The 13,963-nt window shown below is 50.9% G+C and overlaps 1 protein-coding gene across 1 annotated transcript; it reads left to right on the top strand.

Moving 5' to 3' along the window:
* Nucleotides 1–242: 242 nt before the first annotated feature.
* LOC137350513 (beta-1,3-galactosyl-O-glycosyl-glycoprotein beta-1,6-N-acetylglucosaminyltransferase 3-like) lies at nt 243–5,672 on the top strand. Its single transcript, XM_068015174.1, has 2 exons — nt 243–1,031; nt 5,142–5,672. Exons 1-2 carry the CDS (start codon nt 243–245, stop codon nt 5,670–5,672), a joined length of 1,320 nt encoding a protein of 439 aa, XP_067871275.1.
* The last annotated feature ends 8,291 nt before the right edge of the window (nt 5,673–13,963 follow it).

Raw genomic sequence — 13,963 nt, 5'->3', positions numbered from 1 at the left:
ACTAACCAAACAATAAATCATTGACATGTTAATCCTGAATCTTCAATCCTGTGAGGAAATAGCAAAAACTGAAGCAATTAAATGAGAGCCAGTGTGACTATGTAGCAGGGGTGTGGTTTAAAGAAGTGGTATTTCAATCGAATCCAATTATAGTGTCGGGCGTGTTGGAAAGTACAAGGATCTAAAAAGTGGAGGTGGGAGAGGGATTGAAAAGATTGGACTTTGCAACTTCTTGTATATAGATGAACATGAGAAGAATTGTGAAGTGCCGCCTTATGTGGGCTTTGACCACTGTGACTGCACTAACTGGACTTGTATTTCTATTCATTGGGAATTTTCAATCCTGTGAGGATGTGATGCTGGGAATTGAGGAAAACTTGGAAGATGTGAGTGACGGACGGTGTTTGGATGTGTTTTATAGAACCTTACACCTGTCTGCTCAGGAGCCGGACTGTTCCCGGATTATTACAGGAGACCAGACAGCAGTTGAAGAAGCTCTTTTAAACTCTCTTGATGTGTCACGTACAAAAAACCCTTTGACGGAAACTCATCATTTGAATCTGACAAAGGACTGTGTTGCATTTATAAGGGAGCGCAAGTATCTAACTTTCTCACTCAGTAAGGAGGAGAAGAATTTTCCCATCTCCTATTCCATTGTGATTCATGAGAAGATTGAAATGTTTGAGAGACTTCTGAGGACCATTTATAGCCCCCAGAATGTGTACTGTATTCATGTAGATAGGAAAGCTCCAGACAGTTTCCATCTTGCTGTTCGGGCCATTACTGCATGTTTCCACAATGTTTTCATTGCCAGCAAGTTGGAGAATGTGATTTACGCGACTTGGTCCCGGGTCCAGGCTGATCTGAACTGTATGGAGGACCTGTTACAGAGCCCGGTGAAGTGGAAATATTTCATTAATCTGTGCGGACTCGACTTCCCCATTAAAACAAATGCAGAGATTGTCAGAAACCTAATGGTCCTGAACGGCAAAAACAGCATGGAGTCGGAACTACCCTCAGAATCCAAAAAGGTAGGTGGGTGACTTCTTCAATTTGCCTCTTGTACCCGCAAAGATAAACCTCTCCTGAACAGACAGATCCAAACACCGTCCGTCACTCGTATCTCCCAAGTTTTCCTCAATTCCCAGTATCACAGGATTGAAAATTCCCAATGAACTGAAATACATGCCCACTGAAGATCGACATCAATCAGTGTTAAACCTCTGTTAAAGCAAAGGTTACATAGTCCAATCCCAAAGAATTATAAACATATGTTTATGAAATACAAGTATGTCCAGTATTGGTGTCTTTTACTAAGTGCATGTTTTCAGCCGAGTGCTGGGGGCAAGTTATTACAGTCCCAACATGTTCTGTCACTCAGTTGGTAACAGGAGCTCAGACTCGGTGGGCCGAAGGGCCTGTTTCAGTGCTGGATCACTGAACTAAACTATGTCCTAAACTTCCGAATCCAACCAATAGGTAGAAAGTCAGAGTAAGGAGTGGGGGTTGTGTGTTTACCAATGAAGATTGCAACAACTTGAGTCTTTCATATAGAAAAAAACATCCCAAGGAGTTTCCGAGAGACAAAATCAGAATTTTTTAAAAATGGAAGCTGAGGGAGAAAATGAGAAATTCGGGAGAATGACCAAAAGTTTGGTTCGGAGCGTTAGGAGCGCTTAGGGAGGAGGTTAGTGAAGGAATTCTAGGCATGGTGAACAATGGTGGGGCGAAGAGAGTGAGAGATGTATAAAAATCAGAGGGACAGAGAGCTGGCGGGGAGCGGGTGCAGGGTAAGGGAGAGTAGCTGTAGGGATGAAGAGATTACGGAGATATGGAGGCCCCAGGACATAAGGAGATTTAAGCACAAAAATGGAGGGGAACCGAGAGCAATGTGAGAGCAGGGCTGGTAGGTAAAAAGGATTTGGTGTGGAATAGCACACAAAAATAGTTTTGCATAAGTTGGATGAAGTTTATGGAGGATAAAAGAGCAATGCAGTAGGCAAAGTCCAGACGTGATAAAGATATTAATCATTTTTTTATTTCCAAAATATACTTTATTCGTAAAAAACTGTAAAAATACATTACAAAACAGTTCAAAACAGCACCAAGTTAACAATACAAAGGGTGCAAAGGTTTCCTTCAATACAGGAGTGAGTTGACTCACAACCCTTCCATTTCATTTTACCTGCCATGTGCTTTGTGCAGCAAACAAATATTTTCTGGATACAGCCTGAGGGGTTTTCCATGGATCCAGTCCCTCAGTTCAGCTTGGTGGAGGGGACCTTACACAGTGGTCTTTCCCCATTGAGCCTTTGCTGCGGCTGCCCCAAGCTTTAGTGCATCCCTCAGCACGTAATCCTGGATCAGACCTGTACTGTACGCGGCAGGAAGATCTCTGATAGCCTCGCGCTACTCAGGGATACGATTGCCTATGTATGGAACAGGAGGGTGGACACCTGCCTCATTAGCCTGGACCAGGAGAAGGCTTTTGACAGGATATCACACACCTACATGATGGACGTGCTTTCCAAAATGGGGTTTGGGGATGGAATCTGCAATTGGATCAAACTGCTCTACACAAACATCAGTAGCGCAGTCTCAATCAATGGGTGGGAATCAGAAAGTTTCCCGATCCAATCTGGAGTCAGACAGGGCCGTCCTCTCTCCCCGGTCTTGTTTGTTTGCTGTATTGAACCCTTTGCTGAGTCTATTAGGAAGGATGCGAGCATAAGAGGGGTGACAATCCCAGGCAGTGGAGGCACTCAGGTTAAAACCTCCCTGTACATGGATGACGTCGCCGTCTTCTGCTCGGATCCGCTGTCCGTGCGCAGACTGATGAGCATCTGTGACCAGTTCGAACCGGCCTCGGGAGCCAAAGTTAACCACAGCAAGAATGAGGCCATGTTCTTTGGGAACTGGGCTGACCGATCCTTTGTCCCCTTCACCGTCAGGTCAGATTACCTGAAGATGCTGGGGATATGGTTCGGAAGGGTCGGGGCGTGCACCAAAACATGGAGGGAGCGGGTAGCCAGGGTACACCATAAACTGAGCATGTGGGGGCAGCGATCTCTCTCCAATGTGGGTAAGAACCTGGTCATCAGGTGCGAGGCGCTCACGTTGTTGCTGTACGTGATGCAGTTCTGGTCCATACCTCACTCCTGCGCTGTGGCAGTCACCCGAGCCATTTTCCGCTTCATAGGGGGATCCAAAATGGACCAGGTCCGGAGGGACACAATGTTCAAACCTCTGGATAACGGCAGGAAAAATATACCCAACGTCACCCTCATCCTGATGACTACCTTCGTGTGCGGCTGCATCAAGCTGTGTGTAGATCTCCAGTACGCAAACTCCAAGTGTCACTACGTGCTGAGGTTCTATCTGTCCCCGGTGTTGCGAAGGATGGGTCTGGTCACATTGCTGCGGAACGCACCGTGCAGTTGGGCGGCGCCGTACCACCTATCCTTTGTGGAAATATTGCTACGGAAAAACACCTTTGACTGTCAAACCATCCAGCAGTGGTCTGCACGGAATGTCCTCAAGGCCCTACGGGAAAAGGAGATGGTGGATCCTGTCGGATGGTTCCCTGAGCAGATCTCCAAAGTCATTTGGCGGAATGCCTCATCACCAGAACTTTCACACAAGCACCAAGATGTAGCTTGGCTGGTGGTGAGAAGAGCCCTCCCCGTCAGATCCTTCCTGTATGCCCGGAGTCTCACACCCGCCGCACAATGCCCCCGCGGTGGCTGTGGTGGAGAAGAGACTGTTGCCCACCTCCTTCTGGAATGTGTCTTTGCAAAGCAGGTGTGGAAAGAGATGCAGTGGTTTTTGTCGAGGTTCATCCCAAGCAGCTCTGTAACACAGGAGTCTGTGCTCTACGGGCTGTTCCCAGGGCCGCACACCGAGATAAACATCAACGGCTGCTGGAGGACTATCAATTCGGTGAAAGACGCCCTTTGGTCTGCCCAAAACGTGCTGGTCTTCCAGCGCAAAGTGTTTTCCATGACCGAGTGTTACAGACTGGCACATTCCAAGGTCCGTCCAGGACTATGTGATGAGGGACGCACTAAAGCTTGGGGCAGTCGCAGCAAAGGCTCAATGGGGAAAGACCACAGTGTAAGGTCCCCCCCACCACGGTGAACTGAGGGGCTGGATCCATGGGAAACCCCTCAACTGTATCCAGAAAATATTTGGTTTGCTGTCAAATATACATAGCATGTAAAATGAAATGGAAGGGTTGTGAGGCAACTCATTCCTGTATTGAAGGAAACTGATCTCTTTTGCACTCCTCGTATTTTTTGACTTTGTGCTTTTTGGAACTGTTTGGTAATGTATTTTTTTTACAGTTTTTTATGAATAAAGTATATTTTGGAAATTTAAAAAAAAGTAATCCTGGACCAATTTTAATCGGGAAATGAGCTGAAGGAGGGGTGGAGGTGGATGATGTTACAGAGATAGAAGTAGGCAGTCTTTATGATGGTACGTGCTAACAGAAGTTCAGCTCAGGGTCAAATAGAACACCAAGATTACAACAGTCTGGGTGCACCTCCAACAATAGCTGAGGAGGGGATAGAATTGGGGGTGAATATTGAGTTTGTGACAGGGACCCCAATGAGAATGGCTTCACTTTTCCCAATATTTAAATGAGGGGAATTGTTGCTCATCTGAGACAGGATATCAGACAAGGGTTAGTGTTAGGGTTCACGTTAGGGTTAGGTTTCACGTTAGGGTTAGGGTTCACGTTAGGGTTAGGGTTCACGTTAGGGTTAGGGTTAGGGTTAATGTTGATATTGTGTAACTGTGTAAAACGGGTGGCAACAAATGGGCAAGCCATTTTACATCTCCTGATTTTTAGTTCCATTTGGAAAAATGTGGTTGTTTTTAATCTTTAAAATCATAGAATGGCTACAGCACAGAAGGAGGCCATTCGGCCCATCGTGCTTGTACCTGCTCTCTGCAAGAGTAACTCACCTAATCTCATTGTCTCGACCTTTGCCCCACAGCCCTGCAATTTCTTTCTTTTCAGTAAATTAGGCTTAGATTATTATTTTAATGCCCTCCCCTTATTTCCTGGTATAAAGGCCTTTCTGCAGTATTCACAATTCCAATCTCTCTGCTACAGTGTATTTTTTCTTAAATTACAGCAACGGTGGCTTTTTCATCATGAAGTTAAAAACCAAATAAGCAGAACTGCAGAGAAGAAGAGCTCCCCTCCAATAAGTACTCCCATGTTCACTGGCAATGCATACTTTGTGGCTACAAGGGAATTTGTGAACCATCTGTTTGAGAGTCCTGAAATCCAGAAATTTCTAAAGTGGGCAGAAGATACCTATAGTCCTGATGAGCATGTTTGGGCTACTCTGCAGAGAATCCCTACTGTCCCGGGCTCCAACCCCCCCAATAGCAAGTACCAGACGTCAGATATGGCAGCCATTGCCCGCTTGGTGAAGTGGTCCTACCTGGAGGGGGACATAAACAGAGGTGCACCTTATCCCAAGTGTACAGGAACTCATCGCCGTGCAGTGTGCATCTACGGGTCTGGTGACCTTCATTGGATCTTGCAACAACATCATCTCTTTGCCAACAAATTTGATTCTGCAGTTGATAACACAGCCCTTCAGTGTTTGGAGGAACACCTGAGATTTAAAGCAATTTATAGAAAAGGCTTGATGTAAGGTTATATTTTATTTCATGCCTAACTTCTCCATGTTTATTTGTTCTTCCCATAGTTTCACAACACTATTTAACCTCCTTCAGCCATCAGGCAGCATAGTCCAAGCTTCCATCAGCAATGATACCATTACCTGACACAAGATGATCTTTGAAATATTTCATCCATCCGGAATCACAACACACATCTGTTCCCCCTTCCCCACATTCCCCCTCCCCAACACCGCCCGCTCCCCCTCCCCCACACCGCCCCCACCCCCCTCCATCCCTACCCCACACCGCCCCCTCCCCACTCCCCCACACCGCCCGCTCCCCCCTCCCCCACACTGCCCACTCCCCCACACCGCCCACTTCCCCTTTCCCACACCCCCCCTCCCCCACACCGCCCCCTCCCCCTCCCCCACTCCCCTACACCTCCCGCTCCCGTCTCCCCCACTCCCCGCTCTCCCCCTCCCCCACACCGCCCGCTACCCCGTCCCCCACACTGCCCCCTCCACCCTTCCCCCCTCACTCCCCCACACTGCCCGCTCCCCCTCCCCCACAATGCCCCCTCTCCCACACCGCCCGCTCCCCCCTCCCCCACACTGCCCACTCCCCCACACCACTCCCTCCCCCACTCCGCCTTCCCCACTCCCCCACACTGCCCCCTCCCCCACTCCCCCACACCACTCCCTCCCCCACTCCGCCTTCCCCACTCCCCCACTACCCCTCCCTCACACCCTCCCCCCACCCCCACACCGCCCACTCCACCACACTGCCCTTCCCCCTACCCCACACCACCCCCTCCCCCGTCCCCCACTCCCCCTCCCCCAAACCGCCCCCTCCCCGCTCCACCACTCCCCCACACCGCCCGCTCCCCCTTCCCCACACGCCCCCTCCCCAACACCGCCCCCTCCCCCATACCGCCCCCTCCCCCGCACCGCCCCCTCCCCACTCCCCACTCCCGCCTCCCCCGCACCGCCCGCTCCCCCTTCTCCACACTCCCCCTCTCCGCTCCACCACTCCCCCACACCGCCCGCTCCCCCTTCCCCACACGCCCCCTCCCCAATACCGCCCCTCCCCCGCACCGCCCCCTCCCCACTCCCGCCTCCCCCACACCGCCCCCTTCCCCACACCACCCCCTCCCCCACACCGCCCCCTCCCCCACTCCAACCTCCCCCACACCGCCCCTCCCCCACTCCCGCCTCCCCCACACCGCCCGCTCCTCCCTCCCCCACTCACCCCTCTCCCACACTGCCCGCTCCCCCCTCTCCCACACTGCCCCCAGCCCCCTCCCCCACACCGCCCGCTCCCCCCCCCACACTGCCCGCTCCCCCTCCCCCACACTGCCCCCTCCCCCCCCACACTGCCCCCTCCCCCTCCCCCACACTGCCCCCTCCCCCACACTGCCCCCTCCCCCCTCCTCCTCCTCCCCCACACCGCCCGCACCCCCCTTCCCCACACCCCCTCCCTCTCCCTCTCCCCCACACCGCCCACTCCCCCCTCCACCACTCCACACCACCCCAATCCCCCCTCCCCCAATTCCCCTCCTCCACACCACCCCCTCCCCCACACTGCTCCCTCCCCCACACCGCCCACTGCCCCCTCCCCCACACCGCCCGCTCCCCCCTCGCCCGCTCCTCCCTCCCCCACACCACCCACTCCCCCCTCCCCCACACCGCTCCCCCCACACTGCCCTCTCCTCCCTCCCGCACACCGCCCGCTTCCCCCCTCCCACTCCTCCCTCCCCCACATTGCCCCCTCCCTACTCCCCACACCACCCCCCCCACACTGCCCTCTCCCCCCTCCCCCACACCGCCCCCCCCCCACATCGCCCGCTCCCCCCTCCCCCACACCACCACCTTCCCCCTTCCCCACACTATTTCCAAGTTATTTACTGAATACTGGATTTTGCTGAACAGAGGAACAGGAGTTGGCCATTCAGCCCCTCAAGCCTGTTCCGCTATTCAATTAGATCATAATATATCTGAAACTCAATTCCATCCTCCTGCCTTTAATCTATATCCCTGATACCCTTACCTTGTCATCTCAGTCTTGAAAATGTAAACTCTCCCCCAGCCTCCACAACATGTTGGGGGAGACAATTGCACATTTTCACTCCCCTTTCTGTGAAAACCTGCTTCCTGATTTTACTCCTGAGCAGCCTACCTCTAATTTTCCCCCCGTTATTCTGGATTCCTCCACCAGATGAAATTGCTTCTCTCTGTCTATTCCTCTGTATCCAGTCCTTTAACCTCAGTTTGATCACTTCTCAACTGTCCAAACCCAAGGGAATGCAAAGCAAGTTAATGCAACATATCACCATAACTTAACTGTTTAAGCATTAATATTATTCTGGTGAATCTACTCTTTATCACTTCCAAGGTCAGTGTATTCTTCCTGAGGTGCAGGACCCAAAGGGTCATGGGACTGAAAGGCTAGCATTATCTTCTTTCTTCTACACATGCTATTTGATCAGCTGAGTATTTCAAGCATGTTGCATTTTAATGTTTTACTCAATTCTGTTCATTTTATGTTCAATAAAGCGACTCAATGGTTTAGAATCTGATCCACAGTCTGATATTCTTGCTATTGAAGATGAAGAGAATTCGTGGTAAGTGACGAGGGCTCTCTGTTTCACCTCTATGTCTCACTACACTTACCTCAGTATTGGGCAGATAAAGACTCAAACTGGTCCAGAAGGGAGATGAGGTCCACTTATACAGAACCCAAAGAGAATATTGTGTAAAAACTGAAAAATCAGGGTTTGCTGAGGCCAGTATTTGCACCCATACTTTGCTTGGTCTGATATCAATGGACTTAACAATTCAGGACTGAACCTGGTGCTTTCTTGGCCAGTATGACTCAGAGCCACACTAGGTGCTGCATTTATTCAGTGACTAACTTCTTGGGTTTCAAGGTGCCCTGAGAAAGTATTCTTCCATAACTCGAAACAGAAACAGAATAAAGAGGAAAACTTAAAGCTACTGAATAAAGGAATAGGAAAAGGCCACTCAATCCTTCAAACTGGTTCTGGCATTCAATGAAATCATGGTGGATCTGAAACGATTACAGGTAAAACAATAGAGAAATGGGAACTAAGGCGAGTAAAAGATGGTAAGATCGAGATCAACCCTGATCTAACTGAATAGTCAAACAGGATCAAGGAGCTGAATGACCTCCTCCCTTTTCTTATGGCCTTGTAAATATCAAGTTTGCTCAGAGGCACGATATGAGAATATTTCATGTAAGCTCCCCTTTGTCTCTGAAAGATTGTTGATTTGTGCAGATGGAATGAAATGTCGGTTTACTGGAAAAGGTTTTGAAAAAGTTTTAGGTTCTGTTGGGTGTGTCTGAAACCTTTAAGGATTATGGCGTTGGCTTATTTCCCAAGACATCTCATTGACCTGTAGCTTAGCATTAGCTTCACCTGTACAAACATCAGCTTTGCAACAATTGTTCAAAACTAACAAAGCTGATGGGGCAATGAAAGCTTCATAAAAATTACACAATCTCCATCTGCTGGATGAGCTTACAGTTTCAAAGAGTGATGTCAATGGATATAAAATGGATCTAATTTTTTTTAAAAGGATGGGCAGATGTCTCCTGTAGCTAACTGGAAGGAGACAGTGACAAAGATGTTGAAGGCTGTGACAACACTGACAGAGCATACCCTCTGATCCAGCACGCAGCAGATCCTGCTCGAGGAGGCAACAGAGGTGTGCATCAGAATACCAGCTGAGGTGCAGCTCCCTGAAGCACTGATCCTCAGACAAATCCACAAAATTCACTCATGGTCTGTACACCCTGTGTTTTTTTTTTATTTCCAAAATATACTTTATTCATAATCTGTAAAAAAATACATTACCAGTTTCAAACAGCACCAAGTCAAAAAATGAAAACAGTACAAAAGGTGATCAGTTTCCTTCAATACATTCATGAGATGCCTCACAACCTTTCCATTTCATTTGTAATGCCAAAAACGCTTTTACATTTTACAGCAAACGAAAATTTTCCCGATACAGTTCGAGGGGTTTCACATGGATCCAGCCCCTCGGTTCACTTTGGTGGGGGAACCTTACACAGTGGTCTTTCCCCATTGAGTCTTTGCTGCGGCTGCCCCAAGCTTTAGTGCGTCCCTCAGCACGTGGTCCTGGACCTTGGAATGTGCCAGTCTGCAACAGTCGGTCGTGGACAACTCTTTGCGCTGGAAGACCAGCAAGTTTTGGGCAGACCAAAGGGCGTCTTTCACCGAATTGACAGTCCTCCAGCAACAGTTGATGTCTATCTCGGTGTGCGTCCCTGGGAACAGCCCGGAGAGCACAGACTCCTGTGTTACAGAGCTGCTTGAGATGAACCTCGACAAAAACCAATGCATCTCTTTCCACAACTGCTTTGCAAAGACACATTCCAGAAGGAGATGGGCAACCGTCTCTTCCCCATCACAGCCACCGCAAGGGCATTGTGCGGAGGGGGTGAGACTTCAGGCGTTCAGGAAGGATCTGATGGGGAGGGCTCTTCTCACCACCAGCCAAGCTACATCTTGGTGCTTGTTTGAAAGTTCTGGTGATGAGGCATTCCGCCAAATGACTTTGGAGGTCTGCTCAGGGAACCATCCAACAGGATCCACCATCTCCTTTTCCCGTAGGGCCTTGAGGACGTTCCGTGCAGACCGCTGCCTGATGGATCGGTGATCAAAGGTGTTTTTCCGCAGAAACTCCTCCACGAAGGATAGGTGGTACAGCACGGTCCAACTGCATGGAGCGTTCCCCGGCAATGTGACCAGGCCCATCCTTCGCAACACCGGGGACAGATAGAACCTCAGCACGTAATGACACTTGGAGTTTGCGTACTGGAGATCTACACACAGCTTGATGCAGCCGCACACGAAGGTAGTCATCAGGATGAGGGTGACGTTGGGTACATTTTTCCCTCCCTTATCCAGAGGTTTGAACATTGTGTCCCTCCGGACCCGGTCCATTTTGGATCCCCAGATGAAGCGGAAAATAGCTCGGGTGACCGTCACAGCGCAGGAGTGGGGTATGGGCCAGACCTGCACTACATACAGCGACAACGTGAGCGCCTCGCACCTGATGACCAGGTTCTTACCCACAATGGAGAGAGATCGCTGCTCCCACATGCTCAGTTTGTGTTGTACCTTGGCTACTCGCTCCTTCCAGGTTTTGGTGCACGCCACGGCCCTTCCAAACCATTTCCCCAGCACCTTCAGGTAATCTGACCTGACGGTAAAGGGGACAAAGGATCGGTCAGCCCAGTTCCCAAAGAACATGGCCTCGCTCTTGCCGTAGTTAACTTTGGCTCTCGAGGCCAGTTTGAACTGGTCGCAGATGCTCATCAGTCTGCGCACGGACAGCGGATCCGAGCAGAAGACGGCGACGTCATCCATGTACAGGGAGGTTTTAACCTGAGTGTCTCCACTGCCTGGGATTGTCACTCCCTTTATGCTCGCATCCTTCCTAATAGACTCAGCAAAGGGTTCAATACAGCAAACAAACAAGACCGGGGACAGAGGACAGCCCTGTCTGACTCCAGATTGGATCGGGAAACTTTCTGATTCCCACCCATTGATTGAGACTGCGCTACTGATGTTTGTGTAGAGCAGTTTGATCCAATTGCAGATTCCATCCCCAAACCCCATTTTGGAAAGCACGTCCATCATGTAGGTGTGCGATATCCTGTCAAAAGCCTTCTCCTGGTCCAGGCTGATGAGGCAGGTGTCCACCCTCCTGTCCCGTATGTAGGCGATCGTATCCCTGAGTAGCGCGAGACTATCGGAGATCTTCCTGCCGGGTACAGTACAGGTCTGATCAGGGTGAATCACCAACTCCAGAGCAGACTTGACTCGACTGGCTATGACTTTGGACAGAATCTTGTAGTCAACATTAAGCAGTGAGATGGGCCGCCAATTTCTGATTTCTGCCCTCTCCCCCTTCTGCTTGTAGATGAGGGTGACGATGCCTTTCCTCATGTCGTATACTTCCAGCAGGTCCGGGCCGAGCCAGTCCCACATCGCCGAGTACAACTCAACCGGTAAGCCATCGCTTCCGGGGGTTTTACTCGTCTCGAATGACTTGACGGTCTTTGTCAGCTCGTCCAGAGTTAGCGGCTTGTCCAGTCTCTCCCTCATGCTGTCATCTAAGACCTCTGTGATAGATGACAGGGAGGACTGGGAGGCTCTGCTGTCTGTGGGCTTCACGTCATACAGCCCAGCATAAAAGGATTTGCTGATCCTTAGTATGTCGGACTGCGAAGACGTTACCGAGCCATCCTCTTCCTTCAGGCTGCTGATAACAAAGCTCTCTCTGTGTACCTTTTGGAAGAAGTAACGCGAGCACGTCTCATCCTGCTCAATGGAGCGGACTCTGGACTAGAAGGTGATCTTGGAGGCCTCTGTGGCAAAGAGCAAGGCCTGCTGGCTCCTCACCTCTTGGAGGTCCTCCTTGACCTCGACCTCCATCGACTGCAGCCAGAGCAGATTTTGCATTCTTTTCTGGAGTCGGGACATTTCCCTCTGTCTCTCTCTCGCCTTCTGAACACCTTTGTGGATGAAGAACCTCTTGATGTTCTCCTTAATCACTTCCCACCAGTGAACTGGAGACTCAAAGAGGGGTTTCACGGTCCTCCAACCTTTGTAATCCCTTTTGAGTTCCTCAACATTCTCTGGGGTCAGCAGTGTAACATTGAGCTTCCATGTCCCTCTGCCAACCCGCTGGTCGTCCTGTAAGTGACAGTCGGCCAGTAAGAGGCAGTGGTCGGAGAAGAACACCGGCTTGACGTCGGTGGATCCGACCGTGACAGCACGGGACACAAACAGGAAGTCAATCCTGGAACGGGCAGACCCGTCCGATCTTGACCATGTGTATCTGCGCTGCGCTCCGTCTGCAGGTTTGCTGAAGACGTCGTGCAGTTTGGCATCCTTAACTGTTTCTATTAGGAATCTGGACGTAGCGTCCAGTTTGCTGTCGTCACTGCCGGATCGTCCAGCCGCATCGATGATGCAGTTGAAGTCACCGCCTAGGATGACCGGCCTGGACGTCGCCAGCAGCAGTGGGAGCTGCTGGAAGACCGTCAGCCGCTCGCTGCATTGAACCGGGGCGTACACGTTGATCAACCGGAGCGGAGCGTTGTTGTACGTTACATCTGCTACGAGGAGGCGACCGCCCACCACCTCCTTAACCTCGGACATGGTGAAGTTACCTCCACACAGCAGAATACCCAGGCCGGAGGAACGGCAATCATTACCCCCTGACCAGATCGATGGCCCGTGGGACCACCATCGCGACCATTTCCTGCAGGTGCTAAGGTGTGGTATTCCACACTCCTGCAGAAACAGTAGGTTGGCTTTGACCTTGGCGAGGTAATCCAAGGTTGAAACACATCGCGTAGTAGATTTAATGCTACGCACATTAATTGAAGCAATCCTTATACCCATTTTTTTAAAGTTAGTTGTTGCTTCCCACACCATTTGTCCTTGTTAGTCCCAGTCCTTTGGGATGTTCCTGCATACCCATAGTGTACACAAGCTGTTTCACATTCGATGGACTCAGAAACCCCTCCTGGTTTTTCATGCAGGGTTTGTTTCGCTGGGGTGACATCGGGGGGGTCTTGTAGGCAGCAAGGATTGAGTTGTCCTCTGCTGTTCCCCTCTGTTCCTCCTCGAAAACATCACTGTTCCCGGCTTCCCGGAGATGAGGTACGCCAGACGTGTCTTTGCTCGCAGTGTCCCGGAGCTGGGATGCGCTGGGCATGTCGCTAGGTGTGGCGCTTTGGGGTTGGGGCACGCCGGGCCCATCCCAGCTTCCAGTGCCCAGGGGCTGGGGGGCTTTATCTTCCATTTCCTTTGAGCTCTGCCGCCTCTTTTGAAGGGGCCGTCGTTCCCGCACTTCCTCGTCCAGTGAAGAGGAGCTGCTGTAGTCTGTCTCAGACGGTAACCTCCTCTCGCCACTGGTTTGGGTGGTGGCCTGTTCCACTTTTGGAGGTTTTTTCTTTGTGGTTTTCTTTTGTACCCCTTGCCACTGACCTGTTTGTCCATCTGCTGCCTCCTCCTCCATTGATTCTGTCTGTAGAGGAGGGGTTTCCGGGCGCAGGGTAGGTGCTGGGTCACTGGTTTCAGCTGCCTCCCCTTTCTTCTCCTTCTCAGGTAGACTTTCCTCATTGCGGAGAGGGTTGCTTGTCTCCCTTCCAGCACCGGACGCCTTCGTCGTACTTTCTCCCGGCCTTTCCTTGGACCTTGCCGCCTGAGCATAACTGAGGCAGCGTTTGGGGCAGGTTTTGTAGAGGTGTCCTGTCTCACCGC

Source organism: Heterodontus francisci, chromosome 35, assembly GCF_036365525.1.
Source record: "Heterodontus francisci isolate sHetFra1 chromosome 35, sHetFra1.hap1, whole genome shotgun sequence".
Lineage (NCBI taxonomy): Eukaryota > Metazoa > Chordata > Chondrichthyes > Heterodontiformes > Heterodontidae > Heterodontus > Heterodontus francisci.
Note: the sequence above shows the minus strand (reverse complement) of the source record. Positions and strands in the feature narration are given on the sequence as shown.

What these genes read in the sequence shown, in the direction of transcription:
- LOC137350513 (XM_068015174.1), top strand. Translation starts at nt 243, where the DNA reads ATGAACATGAGAAGAATTGTGAAGTGCCGCCTTATGTGGGCTTTGACC. An exon ending in TACCCTCAGAATCCAAAAAG is followed by an intron (nt 1,032 to 5,141) that starts GTAGGTGGGTGA and finishes CTTAAATTACAG; the next exon opens with CAACGGTGGCTTTTTCATCA.